We start from the raw sequence: 16,445 nt of genomic DNA, 5'->3' as shown, positions 1-16,445 counted from the left end.
AAAGGGTTGTTATGATTGCCAGGCAGCGTTAAAAAGAAAAAAAAAAAAAAAAAAAAAAAAACCTACAAAAAATTCAGTAGTTATTAATTCTGGGAAATAAGGAAATAAATATATTATTCTTTGTATATTTCTATCACTTACATTTCTCAGAATCCCAGCATGAAGAACCATGAGAAATCAATCTGCTATACACAAACGCAGACACAGGAGCACACATGGCAAGGGGAGGTCACATGGTCGTGGCCTTCTCAGCTGTCCTGTTCCACACCAGGCCGTCATCCTCAATGAGTCCACGCATACTGGCATCTACATCCAGAACCACACTGAGGTGAGGCCAGAGAGGTAGTGAGAACTCTCCCTCAGGGTGACAAAAGTCCACGGCCAGCAGCACTTCACCTGCCTCCTCACAACTCCTGCCCAGCCATCTCCAAAGTTCTGGATTCTGTCAATGTCAGGAACCTTCTTTTGTTTTCCCAGAACTGGGATTCAACTCAAAGACTTTGCACTGCGCTACCTTCCCAGCCTTTATTTATTTTTATTTTGAGACAGGGTTAAGTCACAAAGTTGCCCAGGTTGGATTCCAACTTGAACTTGCAATCCTCCTGCTTCAGTCTCCCAGAGTGCTGGGATTACAGCTGTGCATCACCATGCCCGGCTTAAGCATGTCCATTAAGCATGGGTCTTGCTATGTAGGTCAGGTCAGGCTATCCTTGAACTCACTCTGTAGCCCAGGTTGGCTGTGAATTCATGGAAATCCTTCTGCTTCAGCCTCCTGAATGCTAGGATTACAGGTGTGCATCACCCTGCCTGGCTGAGCACTTGCTTTTTTAACAGGACAGAGGGCCGATGATTTAGTTCAATGCCACCGCGCCTGCCTCACCAGTGAAAGGTACTGAATTTGAACCCCAGTACCACAAACACACACACACACACACACACACACACACACACACACAGGCAGGCAAGAAGTAAGATCACTCTTTCAAATGTGTAGACAGCAGAGATCACCAGGCTACACCTCTCCACCCTCACAGGAAGCACACTTATCTACCTATGACAAGGTGCAAGGAGGCAGGCTGTACACACCCACCTGCTCGACACACTCCCTCACCTGGACAGTCGGCTTCGTCACTCTCATCCTCACAAGTCGCCCAGCCGTCACACTGCCAGGAGAGGGGGATGCACTGGATGGCACCACTGCGACAGGCAAACTGCCCAGGGTTACACCGCAGCTCTGTGGAAGCAAAGGCGAGAATTCATTGAGGCAGCAGCAGCAGCAAGAGAGGAGACCTGGAGTGGCAAAGCCCTGCCACCAACAAGCCCACAGAAAAGGCAACGATACATAGCCTGCCCCTTTCAGAAAGCCTAGAAAACATATTCCTAAAGGAGCAACAAAGAACTGTTACAATACTGCAGCAGTGAACAGAGTAACACTTACTTCCAAGACAATAAATTCTGAGTCACTTCAAACACACACTCTGAGTTTGGCTCTTGCCATCACTTCTATGTTGAGTGTCCCCCAAGGCCCAGGTGCTAAAAGCTGCATCCCTGGGATGGCCTTACCTAAAGGTGCTGTGGCTCACTGGAGGCAGGGGCTTGTGGAAGGGCCTCGAGTCACTGGGGCATGCCCTGGAAAGACACTGCTGGCCCCAGCAGCTCCTCTTCCAAGCATACTGGCTCATGATGAGAGCACTCACTGACATGTTCACTATGATGTGCTACCCTCTCCAGAGGCTCAAATCAGTCAAGTAACCTGATCTTGGAGTTGACCCTCCAGAACCATGGGCCAAAATAAATCTCTACGTCTTAAGTAACCCTAAGTCAGATATTTCACGTAGTGAGGTGAAGCTGGCTAACACATGATACAGCTCTGTAGCAGACTACGGAGAAAGAGATGAGAGAGAGGACTCATTGCTCACCACTTAGATTCTGGGTCAACAAAACAGACATATATACATATAAAGACACAGAGGTTTCTGACAGCAAATGGAGGCAGCCACCATGGTGTGGTTCAAACAGCATGCCAAAACAGTGAAAGGAGGGCAATTCTTTCTCAATCTACAGGCTCTGAAATACTTCCTAAAGAAGGTGAAATTTGCCAGCTGTGGTGGCATACACCTATAATCCAAGCATTCAGGAGGCTGAGGCAGGAGGATCACCCCAAGTCTGTGGTCAGCCTGGGCTACAAACTGAGTCCAAGGCTGGCCTGAACTACACAGTGAAAAAAGAAAAGCAAAAGATGAGATTTGAAGAGTTGTTTCAGAAGGACATGTGATGCAACAGGAACAGCACTCCAGGAAAAGCAGGACTCAAGGAAATATGGGGGGAGGGGGGAGCTGGGGATTTAGCTCAATGGTGCCACTGCCTTACAAGTGCAAGGTCCTGAGTTCAATCCCTGGTACCAAAAAGAAAATAGGGAACAGAGGGCATGTTGAGTAGACCATGTAGGGGCTGCCAGATGGGGAATCCCTGCAGCTAAAATCAAAAACACAAAAAGGATCAGGTTGTGGAAACTTTGAGGATAAGGGAATTCTGATCTTATCTGGTAGGTTACAGGGAGCCAGCCCTTACTAAGATAGTAACATGAGATGTGTATTTAAAAAAGGTAAAGCTGGCAAAGGTTTCTGGGGAGCAATTACAATACAGGTGTAAGAGCCTGACTGAACCAGAGCGACTCCGTGTTGACCAGCAAATGGCCTAGAGACTGTCGCTCCCCCCATCCCTTATAAGATAACTAGTGATTAATTGTGAATTGTTAGATAACTGCTTTGAAGTAGCTGGGAGGCTAGGTGGAGACTATAGTGAGCACAGAGACTCAACATGGATTGTGTCACTCTTTGTATGTCTGTAATCTGAATGTTCTGAACATTATAATCTAAGTTGTAAATGGAACAGCGGATGAGCAATCTGCTAATCATTAGTACATGACGGTCAAGTATGTGCCTGATAACCACTAGACCAGAAGGACTGCTTCTTTGCCTTTGTCCTCTTCCCGTAAGTTTTATATGTAACCCCCCTTCAGCCTCTGTTTCTGAGCTGGCCGCCTCTCTGAGCCACTTGGCTTGGGGAGTGCCGTCTGGCCAGACTAATAAAGGTCTATTAGCCACCTTGCCTGGTGTGTTCCTTCCTGGGTGACTCTCGCTATCGGACAAGCTCCTGGAGCCTCGCTGAGCTTCTGAGCCCAGCATCGTGAAGGCCTCTTGGCTGTTCACGCTCCAGGAGTAAAGGTGAGACACAAGTCTTACACAGGGATGAGAGGAAAATATTAAATATTCAGCAAAGCACAGGCTTGAACTGATGTAGGAGTCAGTAAGCTACAGTCCATGGCCTTCCCAGCTTTTTTTTTTGCAGTGCCAGGGATGGAACCCAGGGCCTCACCCATGCTAGGCATGGGCTCAACATGGCCATCCCCAATCCTTAAACAGTTTTTAAATATAGTTTTATGGGGAAAATGTATTGCCTGTGGATGGTTTCAAGCTACAAAAGTAGTGCTGATTGGCCATAAGAGAAATGGCCTGCCCAACTAACAGTTCCTCTCTAGTTCTTTAAGAAACAGTCCAGACTCACCCCGAGGTGCCCAATAAAGAGGTAACCTCAGAACCAATGTGCAGGGTGTGAGGAGTACGCCCTGTACACAGGCAGATGACAAAAGAACTAGAAACCAACTTTAGCATGCTGCTGAGTTTGCTCACTCGACTCTCCTCCTTCCAGAATCATTCCACTTACGTCAGGGGGAAGGGAACTATTTTTGCAGCTGAGTCCTATTTCAACACTACTCTAAGTAATTAAGGCCAATCATTAATTTATCAAGGAAATTTAACTCATTTAAGCAAGCAGGAAGCACAACCTGCAGCTGAACCCTACATCCCAAACACCACGGCCCTAGAAGCAGACTCCCAAGGGCACTGTGAACCTTGCATGGAAGGTGCCCCGTGAGCAGGCTCAGGGAAGGCACAGCCAACGCCAAGCCCTTCTCCTTGCGAGGTCCTGCAATCTGAGACAGGACGGCTTCCCAGTCGGACAGGGAGCAAAGGCCACAGAAGAGCAGTTACTCCGTGCTCCTTCCCTCCACCGCTTCTACTGCTACAGGAAATGAAACCAGCAGAACCTAAGGACAAACTTGACACAACTCGGCGTGAGGTGTCATGGGAGAGCACAGATTTCGCAGGCACAGGCCTAGCTTTAATCCTCTGCACCTCAAAAAGCTTTCTGTATGTATGTACGTAAAACGCTGACTACTCACAATGCTTTCTACTTTTTAAGGCATTTGGCCAAGAAGGCATTATAGGGGCTGGTAAAGCACTTGAGAAGGGGAGGGGAAAAACTTTCAATCGGAATTGACCAGAAATGTACAAATCATAGTACAGACATTAAACATTGTTACAACTATCTATCTATATATCTACAGATATAGATATATAGACATAGATAGTTTTTTTTTTTTTTGGTACCGGTGATTGAACTTGGGTTCTTGCACTTGCGAGGCAGGTGGCGGGACCACTGAGCTAAATCCCTGGCTGTTACAACTATACTGTAAATGCTCAAGAAGCTAAAGGAAAAGACAAACACATTCAGCAGAGATAGGAAGAGAGAAAAAGAAACAAACCTACTACCTAAAAATGAAGACTGCCTGCGAAGAAAACTTCACTGCAGAAGATTTACAGATTTAATTTTGTAAAAGAAAAGATTAGTAACTGAAGATGTAGCAATAGAAACTTTCCAAATTCAAACAAAGTAAAGGGGCTGCAAAGAGCGAGCAGAGCACCAGTAATCTATAGGACAACTTTTCACTCCCTAATGTAATGGGATTACAAAAGGGGACAGAATATTTGAAGGAAAACCTTGCCAATCTGATGAAAAACTATAATAAACCCACAAATCCAAGGAGCTCAATAAGCCCTAAGCTCAGAAATAAAATGACTCCAAGTCATACTGGAATCAAACTGCTTAAAACTAGCAATCACGAGAAAATCTTGCTCCCAGCTACTCGGGAGGCTGAAGTAGGTAGATCACAAGTACAAGGCCAATTTGGGCTTCTCTCAAAGTTTGTAAGAAAAGCTGCTTGTGTAGCTTAGTGGCAAAGCCCTTGTCAGCACACTCAAGGTCCTGGGTTTAACCCACAGCATTGCAAAAAAAATGAGACAAAAAAATCTTAGAAGGCAGGCAGTGAACTTGTCATGTAGAGGTACAAGATCCCAACAATGAATGTAACTGGACCGTATCCCTAAAATGTACCAATAAACTCAATTAAAGCTGAAAAAAAAAAAAAAAGGCAGGCAGTGAGAAAAGATGTATTATTATTTCCAGAAAAAACAAAAAGATGGCAGATTTCTCATGAGAAGCTAGAAAACCACAGCACAAAGGAAAGAAAGAAAGAAAGAAAGAAAGAAAGAAAGAAAGAAAGAAAGAAAGAAGAGAGACAGAGAGAGAGAGAGAAAGAAAGAGAAAGAACGAACCTGGGAAGAGAGAAACAAGCAGGTGGTGGCACCATGGAGCTAAATACCCAGCCCCCACAAGCATACTCTTTTAAGGATCTTACACTATATATATAGACAAACTGGTCTGTCACTTGAAGGCAGACTGTGTTAAAGTTACTTACCTGTTAAATATGTGGAGTGAGGCCAGGGATTTAGCTCAGTGGTTTTGCAGCCTGCCTCACAAGTGCAGGGTCCTGAGTTCAATCCCCGGTACAAAAAAAAAAAAAAAAAAAAAAAAAGAAAAAGAAAAAAAAAACATGTGCTGTGATCTAAACAGCTCATGCACTTAAAAAGTATAATTTGTCCCATACAAGATCTAACTATAGGCAGATGGTCCCTAGCTTAGACTAATTCAACTCAGTTATTTTGTTTTTTTGTACTAGGGATCAAACTTGGGACCTTGTGCTTGCGAAGCAGGCAGCAGCATCACTGAGCTAAATCCACAGCCCATCAACTCAGGTTTTTTGACTTTACAAAGGTACAACAGCAATTCATGTTCAGTAAAACTACATATAAAATTATAAATTATCTTCTCCTGAACGAGACATGTAGTATATAATATAGTCACAGGATAAAAAACAATACTCTACAGTGTATAGTCACAGGATAAAAAACAATACTCTACAGTGTATCATGTTGCAGGTTAGGTGTATTAAATGCATTTTCACCTTATGATATTTTCTGTGTTTTTGTTTTGTTTCTTTTGTCGTTGCTGTTGTTTTGGTTTCTGAGACAGGGTCTCACTATGTAGTCCTGGTTGGCCTTGAACCCAAGCTGGCCTCAAACTCATGGCAATCCTCCTGCCTCAGCCTCCCAAGTGCTGGGATGATAGGCGTGCACCACCATACCCAGCAATTTCATATTTTCAAATTACAATCTGTTTATTGGTTATAACTCCTATCACAAGTCAAGGAGAAAATATTTTGCCAAAAAAATTTTATGTAAGGATATAAGCAGGTGAAAATGAAAGAATGCAAAAACATCCCACGCAGTGTCAGTCCATCTGCTGCTGCTGCTGTAACAGAATACCAGCCTACATGAATTACAAACAATGTAAGTTTATCTGGCTCACTATTCTGGAGGCTGAGAAGTCCAAGATCAAAGGTCTACCTCTGGTGAGGGACCTCAGGTTGTGTAATAACATGGCAGAGATACTGTACTGTGACAGAACATGTGAGAGAATGAGAGTGAAAGCAAGTAAGGGAGGGAGAGAAATCAAATTCTCCTTTTAAAAACTGGCTCCTCTGATCATTAACCTACTCCTGCAATTACTGCCTAATCCATTCATGCCCTCATGACCTAAGCTCTTCGACGGACCACCATGCAACCCTGCAATTTCCAATACATGAGTCAAACCACAGTACAGTGGACCCTCAAGTTACAACTGGCCTGACATACGAACAACTTGGGTTAATTAGGTTAATTATTATCTATAGTGTGTACCCAGGTAAACATCCAGATCTCAGCTGTACTGGTTTACAATCAACTTGAGTTACAACCAGCCCTCAGGAAATGATCAAGTTTGTTAGCCAAGGGTCCACTGTACTTATTCAAAAGAAAGCTGAGTGGCTATAGTAATATCACACAAAGCAGACTTCAGAGTAAATATTACTAGGAATAACGAAGGACAATTAACTGATAAAAAGAGCCGGATGTGGTGGTGCACATGTAGAATCCCAGCATTCCCAGCACTCCAGAGGTTAAGGCAGGAGGATCATTGTGAGCTGCACATAAGCCTGGGCTTCACAGTGAGTTCAAGGCCAGCCTGGAATACATGGTAAGACCCTATCTCAAAAAAAAAAAAAAAAAAAAAAAAGGCTTGGGATTTAGCACAGTGGCACTTCATGTGCTTTGCAAGCACAAAGTCCTGAGTTCAGCAGGAGGATCACGAAAAAGTTCGAGGCCAATCTGGGCTACACAGTTCAGCATGAACTACAAAGCAAGACCAAGTCTAAACAATAAAACAACAAAGAAAAAAAAAAGGGGGGCCAGGGATTTAGCTGATTTAGCTCAGCGGTTCGGTGGCCTGCCTTTCAAGTCCAAGGATCCGAGTTCAATCCCCAGTACCAAAAAAAAAAAAAAAAAAAAACCACACTATGGAAAACAGTATGGAGGGCCAGGGATTTAGCTCAGTGGTGCCACCACCTGCTGGAAAGCACAAGGTTCTCAGTTTGATCCCCTGTACCAAAAAAAAAAAAAGTATGGAGATTCCTCAAAAAACTAAAAACAGAAATTCCATTCAACCTAGCTATTCCCCCAATCAGGTATCTTCCTGAAAGAGTTAGACACATCATATTACAGTGATACATGCATACCCATGTTACAGCAGCACAATTGACAACAGCTAGATCTTGGAAGCAGCCTGTATGTCCATCAACGAATAAAGATGAGATGAATGGATAAAGAAAATATGGTTCTTATACACAATGGAGTAATACTCTCCCATAAAGAATAAAGTTGAGTCATTTGTAGGAAAATGGGAAGTACTTTGAGACCCCAATGTTAAGTGAAATAAGATATTCAAGCTTAAATGTTACATTTTTTTTTTCCTTTTTGAGACAGGCTCTTTCTATGTAGTTCAGATTGGCCTTTAACTCACTATGTAGCCTAGCGATCCTCCTGACTTAGCCTCCCAAATGCTAGGATTACAGACATAATTTTTCTTATATGAGAAGCCCAAAATATAAACATAGATCAAAATAAAAGCTAATGGGAAACAGGGCAAAAGATCTTTTCCAAATGGGAAAGAGACCAAGAGATTGCAGAAGGAAAAGGAGAAGATTAAAAAATAAACTGAGGGCTGGGGATCTAGCTCAGTGGTTCCGCTGCCTGCCTCACAAGCACAAGGGCCCGAGTTCAATCCCAGGTACCAAACAAAATTGAGATGTTTTATGTACCTATACCTATACCAACTCACCCTGAAGAATTGATCATTATGCAATGCAAACATATACTAATAAAAAAAACTGAAATCAAAATTTGTTTTAAAATAAAAGCATTCACCTCATCTTCATTTTTTTTAAAAATTGGAAAAAAGAAAAGTAAAAAAAAAAAAAAAAGGGTACAGAGCCGGGGATTTAGCTCAGCGGTTCTACCACGTGCCTCACAAACACAAGGTCCTGAGTTTGATCAATGCTACCCTCCCAAAAAAGTATAATCCTTTAAATTGCATGAAAGAAATTTCAGTATCTCTCTTGACAGGAAAAGCAGACCTAGGGCTGAGGATTTAGCTCAGTGGTTCTTCCACCTGCCTCTCAAGCACAAGGTCCAGAGTTCAATCCAAAGAAGAGGAGGAGGAAGAGGAAGCAGCAGCAGCAGCAGACCAAAACCCAGTAACCCACATGTTCAGTTGGTTCCAGAACAGCCCACGCTATCCATGTCTATCAAGAAAAAAGGGCCTTCTTCCTGCTCCAGTTGTGTCATCAGCTAGCAAGTGGTACTCATAAAAAGGAAGAGCCTTCCCTACTGGAGAAGTTTTGACATCTTGTCATCCACTTGCAGAATATGGAAGATCTTTGAGCAGAGCAGTTCCTATCTGAATGCCTCCTTGCTCTGGATGTGATGTGTGAAGAAGACAAAGATATGTCTCTGTTCTTATACTCTAGGGCAGTGATGGTGAACCTTTCAGAAACCGAATGCCCAAACTGCAACCCAAAACCCACTTATTTTATCATAAAATGCCAACACTGCAACTAAACCTGGACACTGAGGTTTTGGTTTAGAAAAAACAACTCATACATTAACATCTTTTGCCTTTAAAAAAAAAACCACAATAACAGAATTTTCAGTGATATTAACAGCCTTTTATTGAAAGGTCAAAGTTTGCATTTGGCATGCTTTTTGCACAATTAATATGATATTTGCTGCCATATGCATGCTGATAAATTTGTCAAACCTTGGCTCGCACTTCCTTAGTTTAGGAGCAACACCTGCAGCACTCAGGTCCTCTGTTAGTCGGTATTCATTAGATGACCCAAAGGTAAGCAATCCCAAGTGTATTCACTGACGTGAAATTATCTGGCAGAGAATTCCACATTTTAATTTTCAGAACTACCAACTGTGCTGTCCTTGTCATCCCTTCACACTCTATCTTCTCTAACTTCTCAAGTGTTGCACACAGGTATAGAATTTATTTTTCCAGGGCCAGGGATTTAGCTCAGTGGCACTGTTCCTGCCTCGTAAGTGCAAGGTCCTGAGTTCAAGCCCCAGAACTAAAAAAAAAAAAAAAAGAATTATGGAGCTTTCTTGAAATTCTAACAACTCCATTTCCAGATTTCCAAAATCTAACCAGTGTAGGAAGAAAAGATCAATTTTGTCAAATATGGCTTTATCTGAAGAAGAAAACACAGGGTTGTCTCCATCTTACAGACTGTAAAAATCTGTTACTAAAATTCTCCTTTGTAGCTGCTGCGATGCCAGAAAATTCCTTGTAGATTTCCTGATGACTTGTAGGATTGTAAATGTTGTAGAATTTTCTAAATGCATTTTTATATTTGGAAAAATTTCAGCTGCCCACTTTCAAGGTCTGGGGTAACTTGGCTTAAGTGCCAACAGAGAAGGCTCTGCATGCCCACTGCAGCATATGTGCCATAATTTTGCCAACCGTGTTTTAGGGACAAACTGCACCTGCGGCTGGCCACTTTTCATTTTACATAAAGCTTTATTTATTGAAATATAACATGTCCATGTCATCACATATTAACGATAGCTGCTTTTCCTCTACACCAACCAAGTCAAGTAGATGTAACTAAAATGGTATGGCCTGCACAGATGACCCATATAAATGACTATATGACCCTTGCAAAAAAACTGTGCTGAGGCCTGCTTGAAGAGACAAGTACACAAATAAAAGGAAGAAAGGAAGGATAAGGGCAGTGCTTATCAAAATAGGGCCAGACCAAGTATTACAGTTAGGCCTAGTCCACAATGTTTGAGGAAGGGTTCCTGGAAAGGAGTGTCTTGAAAGCCAGGGACAGAGGAGCAGGGGAGGGAGGGGAGAGCTGGGGATGTAGCTCAGTGCTGGAATAGTTGCCTACCATGAGTACATGAGGACCTGCGTATAACGTCCAGCACCCGCAATAATAAAAGCATAACAAAATTTTTAAATTTTTAAAGGGTTAGGGAATATAGCTCAGTATTCCCCACGTTTAGCCTCCAGAACCTACCCCCAACACACACACACACACACACACACAGTTACACCTTCTTCCCACTAGTGTTACCAACACCCTGCCGTAGGTCTTCTTGTGATGACTGTCTCTGTACTCTACATGAGAGAAGACGGGCCAACTCTTCCTAGCCAATGGACTGATACCACTGCAAAATAATTCATGCCCTCCTCATACAAGTGCAAGATCATACTACCAAAGTAAGTTCTACCACCCCAGCAGTTCTCCAACTTTTTCATCCCAAGACCCTTTTATTTATTCTAAGGTCCATTTATATACTAAAATCACTGAGACTCTAAAGAGCATGTGTTATGTGGGTTATATTTATCAATATTTCCTGTACCAGAAATTAAAACTGAGAAAAATTTCATACACCAAATCTCAAAATTACAGTTGTGGCAGTGCACGCCTGTTACGCCAGTACTTGGGAGCTGATGCAGGAGGATCACTGCAATTCTGAGGCCAGCTTGGATTACACAGCAAGACCCTGTTCTCACAAAGAAGTGAAAGATGGGAGGAGGGAGGAGAGAAACAAAAAGAGAAAAAGAACCACAAACACATGCTCAAAAGATTAAAAATAGAATTTAAGGCCGGGGATTTAGCTCAGCGGTTCGATGGCCTGCCTTGCAAGCGCAAGGACCCGTGTTCAATCCCCGGTACCAAAAAAAAAAAAAAAAAAAAAAAAAAGAATAGAATTTAATATAGACCAGCAATTCCACTTACAGGTGTATACCCAAAATATAAAAGCAGGGACTGAGGTACTTGTACAGCAATGTTCACAGAGCATCATTCATAATAGAGGTAGAAACAACCCAAACTACCACAACAGATGAACAGATAACAAAACATGGGTTATCCATGCAAAAGAATACTACTCAGCTACTAAAGTGAAAGGTATGCACTACCCCATAGGCAACCAAGTAAAGGTAGACCACTTTCCTAGCATATACAACACATTGGATTAGATCCCCAGCATTGAGGGAAAAAAAGGTTAAAATAGTAAATTATATCTTATGTGTATTTTAACCACAATTTTTTAAAAAATACTTTAAAAAAGAAAGAACTACCCAGGCATGGTGACACATGCCTATAACCCCAAAACTTGGGAGTCTGAGGCAGAGTTTGAGGTCAGCCTGGGCTACATAGTGAGTTCAAAATGAGCTTGAAACACATAGTAAGACTGTCTTGAAAAAAATATTTTTTTTTAATTAAAAAAAAGAGCCAGGTACAGTGGTGCATGCTCACGATCACAACTACTTGGGAGGAGAATTACAAATTCAAGCCCAGCCTGGGCAACTTAGTGGGACCATCTCAAAAAGAGGTTTTTTTTTTTTAATGAGCTGAGGGAGTAATTCAGTGTTCCCTGCACCACAAAAATAATAATAATCTCAAGGATACACCCCATTAGCTGTCGGAGCAATGCTGTCACATGTCATGTATCTGTAGAAATGCCACTGTGTGCTTATAAGAGAAAGAGGCAAATGACATCTTGGTTTCATTATGAAAATAATAATTTTCCTCATGGGTCCTCTGAAAGTTTAAGGCTATCCAGAGGCTCCTGGGCACAGGTGGTCAGCTACCATAGCTCTACACCATGCAATGTGTAGGAACTGGAGGATTTGTGCCCTGCACAAATTCAGAAGTCTCTGTGTAACAGATACTTTGTCCATGGTCAATTTCTTCTTTGTCAGCAAGCCCTGGCCTCATTTTAAATTATGTAAACTGAGCTGTCTCAAATGACTGCGAAATTTAGTATGCTCTCTAAACTGTTTGGAACTGCTTTCTTCTCAGCATTTGCCAACAAATAGCAAGAAAAAGACAGAGCACCAACAGAAGCACGAGTCTGTTTTCACAAAGGAAATAAAATCCAACAAACAACGCAGGAAAAAGTCCTTGTGTATCTCCTCCCACCACTGACAGCCCACTCAGATAGCTCACCACCTAAGTGGATTAAGACAGCTCAGACACTGCCCTCCACGCCTGGAGCAGTGGTCATCCACGCCTTGCAGGTGCCCCCGGAACCAGGAGTCCCAGCACCCATGGTAAGTCACTTCCCAGTTAGGCAGCATGGGCTCCATCGCCTAAATACCCTGAACTGGATGGAGGCAGAAGCTACTTCCCAGAGGGCTTCCTACAGACTTTCAACCTTTCCTCTACACAAGGTACTTTCAGCAAAGGATATTTGTCCAACACCACGCTCCACGCTAGGGGCAGAGAGATGATCTGAACATAGGGCTGGCTGGGCCTCCTGTGCATGGCCACATAACTCTAGGACAGTGGTTCCTGTGGAACAGCAGAGGAAACAGAGAACACTGCCAATAAGGACCACTAAAATATAAATAGGGTATATCCTGCTAAGAGGTCATCCGAATAAAGCTGTAACCTCTGTCCTGAGGTCAGAGTGAAGAAGGGCTAGAATGAAATCTGAGATATGAGCAGCAAACAAACCATGAGATCCAGAGTAGGCCTACGCCAAGGGCACAGCCTGAACAAGGTCTACCAGCAGAAAGGTGACTGCACACCCTGGATGAAGCGCTCTACTCAGCGAGGCCCAGAGGAACTTTGGAAGCAGATGGCTTCACAGGCATTACAGTACCAGGAAGCAGTGAACATTCTAGAATTGACTCTGACCATGTTCCAAAGCCCCTGCCTTCTCAACAGTACATTACACCACTTGTCCTTTCATGAGGTCCGAGTGCCACCCTTTAGGTTTACCCCAAGATTCCTCCCCCATATTCTTGGACCACTGGCTCAGTAGTTGCCCTGGCCCCTTCCTAGTCACTGCCCCTTCTTGGCACCAGCACCTTACCTGTAACCTCCTAGTCCCTGCAACTTCCTGGAATGATGCCTGGGGAAATCAGCTTAGAAACAGAGCCCAGAGACCCATCATAAGACAAACAACAGGAGCTGGGGGAGGTGATGCACACCTGTAATCCTACCATTCTGGAAGGCTGAGGCAGAAGGACTGCATTGCACATTTGAGCCAAGCCTGGAAAAATTAGAAAGTACCTGTCTTCAAAATTCAGTTTTTAAAACAGGCTAAGAATGGGGCCAGGGATTTAGCTCAGTGGTTCCACCACCTGCCTCGCAAGCACAAGGTCTCAAGTTTGATCCCCGATGCCAAAAAGAAGAAAAAACAAACAAAAAACAAAAACAAGCTGGGAATGTAGCTCGGTGCAAAGGCCCTGGGTTCAATCCCTGGAACCAACCATATTAAAGAAAAGGACAGGGCTGGGAATTTAGCTCAGTGGTTCTAGCACCTGCCTCACAAGCACAAGGACCCGAGTTCCATTCCCTGGTACCCCCCAAAAAAAGGACAAACAACAGGTCTCAGCCCCTACACTGCATGATTTCTATTCAGCCTTCATGGGCTCCATTCTTTCATCTATAAAACATAGAAGGAACCACCCCTACCCTTTATTTTCCTAATAGTCCTGAGACCAAAAAATTAAAAAAAAAAAATCACTACAAACTATTCCACAAAGTCCCTTAAAGAGACAAATGCTCTGAGAAGGTCCCACAAAAAAGAAGGGTAGGTAGGAGACAGAAGCCAGGTTCAACACACATGTTTAAATACCACACTGTTTCTCTGGTGTGAGAAACCGAATGTGGAAATAAGGACTGAGATGTATAATGGATGTTGGGAAATGGGAAGAAAGGGTTCAAATGGGAAGAGGAACAAGGGAAGGAGAAGGGAGAAAGGGACAAGAAAAAAAGGAAAAAATGGAAACAGCTTCTGTACACAAGGAGGGGAGGTGGCTTGAGGGGGAAATGAGATAAAATAAAATGAAATTTATTAATTTAAAAATAAAAATTAAATAAAGAAGCCGGTTCCAGGGGCTCTGCACAGCTTGGCCAACTGCAGGGCCTCCAGGGAAGCCTGGCTGCAGCTGCTGCTACCTGGAGGCAGGAATACCCTCTGCTCTGTTGGCTGCCAAGTTACAGCGCCGAGGATGCCAGAATACGAGTAAGGACCTCAGAGAGTAGCTGGCAATGTGACTGTCGCCCAGGAAGGGCCCGAGTTCACAGGAGAAAGAGAGAAGTACATGGCTCATGGAAAATGAAAGGAATGGACCTTTCAATAGCAGAACTCCACCTATCCAAACACCGTCCAGTCCGGGCTCTGCATACCCCAGGCTGCCTTGCTCAGTGTCCTACATAAAGCTGGCAGCAGAAGAAGGGGCCATAGAGACAGGGCTCTTTCACCCAAATCCCTGTCCCCAAAGCCAGCAGAGTCCTGGCCAGGCTGCCCCGCATTCTGATTCCTCCTCAAATGGCTGGATCCAAACTTTCCAGTTCTGACCTGTCTGCTTTGTTTAGATAGAGGATATATGAAATGACAGCCACCATGGAAGATGACCAAACAAAGCTCAAGGAGACCCAGGGACACAAAGGTCTGACTGCCAGTCTGGGGCCACAGAGCCAGTGATGTACCAAAATACTGTAAACACATAAATATTCCTGTCCTGGTTTTGAAGTATACCTGCCATGTCTCCGACATGATTCTCGAAACAGCAGTAGTTCCCTAGTCACTGTGACCACTATACTCATGTCCAAACAGCCCCCAGGCTAAGTGGAATTTGAGAGATAGCTCTAAGTTACTCCTCTACAAGGACAACAGAGCTCCCTGCCCCTGTCACAAAAGCAAGGACAAGCAGGTGGTCAGCTCTACTGTGACACTGAATAGGGGTAAGGCTGCCAACCACAGGAGAGCCTGTGGCCACAGAAGAGGGCCAGCCTCATTCTCCTACGGAGCAAGGCATCATAAGGTTGCCTTTGGAGAATGCCACACCTAAACAAAGTGAAAAACACAAATGCCAATATTTATTTATCATAAATAAGAAGAATCTTCTGTATCTAAGAGATGAAGTCTCTACCATCTGCTATCACCCATATAGACGATATCCAACAAGATCCAACAAGGACACAGGCTTACCAGCCCTCTTTCTGAAGGTGGACTTTTTTGGGGGGGGGTACACGGGGATCGAACTCGGGACCTTACGCTTCTGAGGCAGGCGGTGGAACCACTGGGCTAAATACCAAGTCCTGGAGGAAGATGTTTTAAGGCCCAGCTTAAAATAACGTATTTTCTTTCTTGAACTTGTCTTAAGAAAAAGGATGTGCCCATAGGAGAGGAAAGAGAGAAAGGGCAGGTTCACTAAGTATACCTATTAACTGAATAACACTTTCAAAAAAACAACAGCAGCCTGCAACCTATATGTATGGGGCAGGGGGAAATATAGTTAGGAAAAGGCCAGAGCATGAGGCAAAACTGGAGGAAGGGCTATCTTGCATGTAATATAACATCTAAGAGCAGTTTCTCTTTTTTTTGTTTTATTCTGTTGTTTTTTGAGACAGCGTCTCACTATGCAGTGCAGGCTGGCCTTGAACTCCCTATATAGCCCAGGCTAGCCCTGAACTCACACTGTCTATCACACCTGGCTATCAGCAGCTTCATTCAACGCTGCCACCACAGTGCAATCACAGCCATAGTATACTACAGCCCATTCATCTCAAGAGAAACAACAGCCATAGTAGAACCAGATTCCTGAAAATCCATTTTACATGTGCCACCCGGTGTACCCATGCTTGGGAAACATTATTAGAAAGTCTTTACGACAAACCCATTCATTCCTTCAATAACCACTACTTTTATATCTCATAGGGGCTGCCACTGTGCTGAACAAAGTGAAAACTAGGAATACTGTACTAGAGCTCAGATTGTGTGAGGGAGACAAATCTTTGTTATCCTAGAGAAGACAAATATTTCTTCTTCTTTTTTTTTTTTTTTTTTTTTTTT

General features: G+C 43.5%; 1 protein-coding gene across 1 annotated transcript in view; it reads right to left on the bottom strand.

Moving 5' to 3' along the window:
* Positions 1-16,445, bottom strand: part of Dgcr2 (DiGeorge syndrome critical region gene 2) — an 81,025-nt gene that overhangs the window by 50,723 nt on the left and 13,857 nt on the right. Inside the window, exon 2 of the mRNA XM_033758701.1 lies at positions 1,112-1,237. Within this exon, the coding sequence (XP_033614592.1) occupies positions 1,112-1,237 (126 nt within the window). The remainder of the gene's footprint in view (positions 1-1,111; positions 1,238-16,445) is intronic.

This window comes from Fukomys damarensis, unplaced genomic scaffold (assembly GCF_012274545.1).
Source record: "Fukomys damarensis isolate Sample0158 unplaced genomic scaffold, DMR_v1.0_HiC HiC_scaffold_34, whole genome shotgun sequence".
Taxonomy (NCBI): Eukaryota; Metazoa; Chordata; class Mammalia; order Rodentia; family Bathyergidae; genus Fukomys; species Fukomys damarensis.
This window is presented reverse-complemented; position numbering and strand designations above follow the sequence as displayed.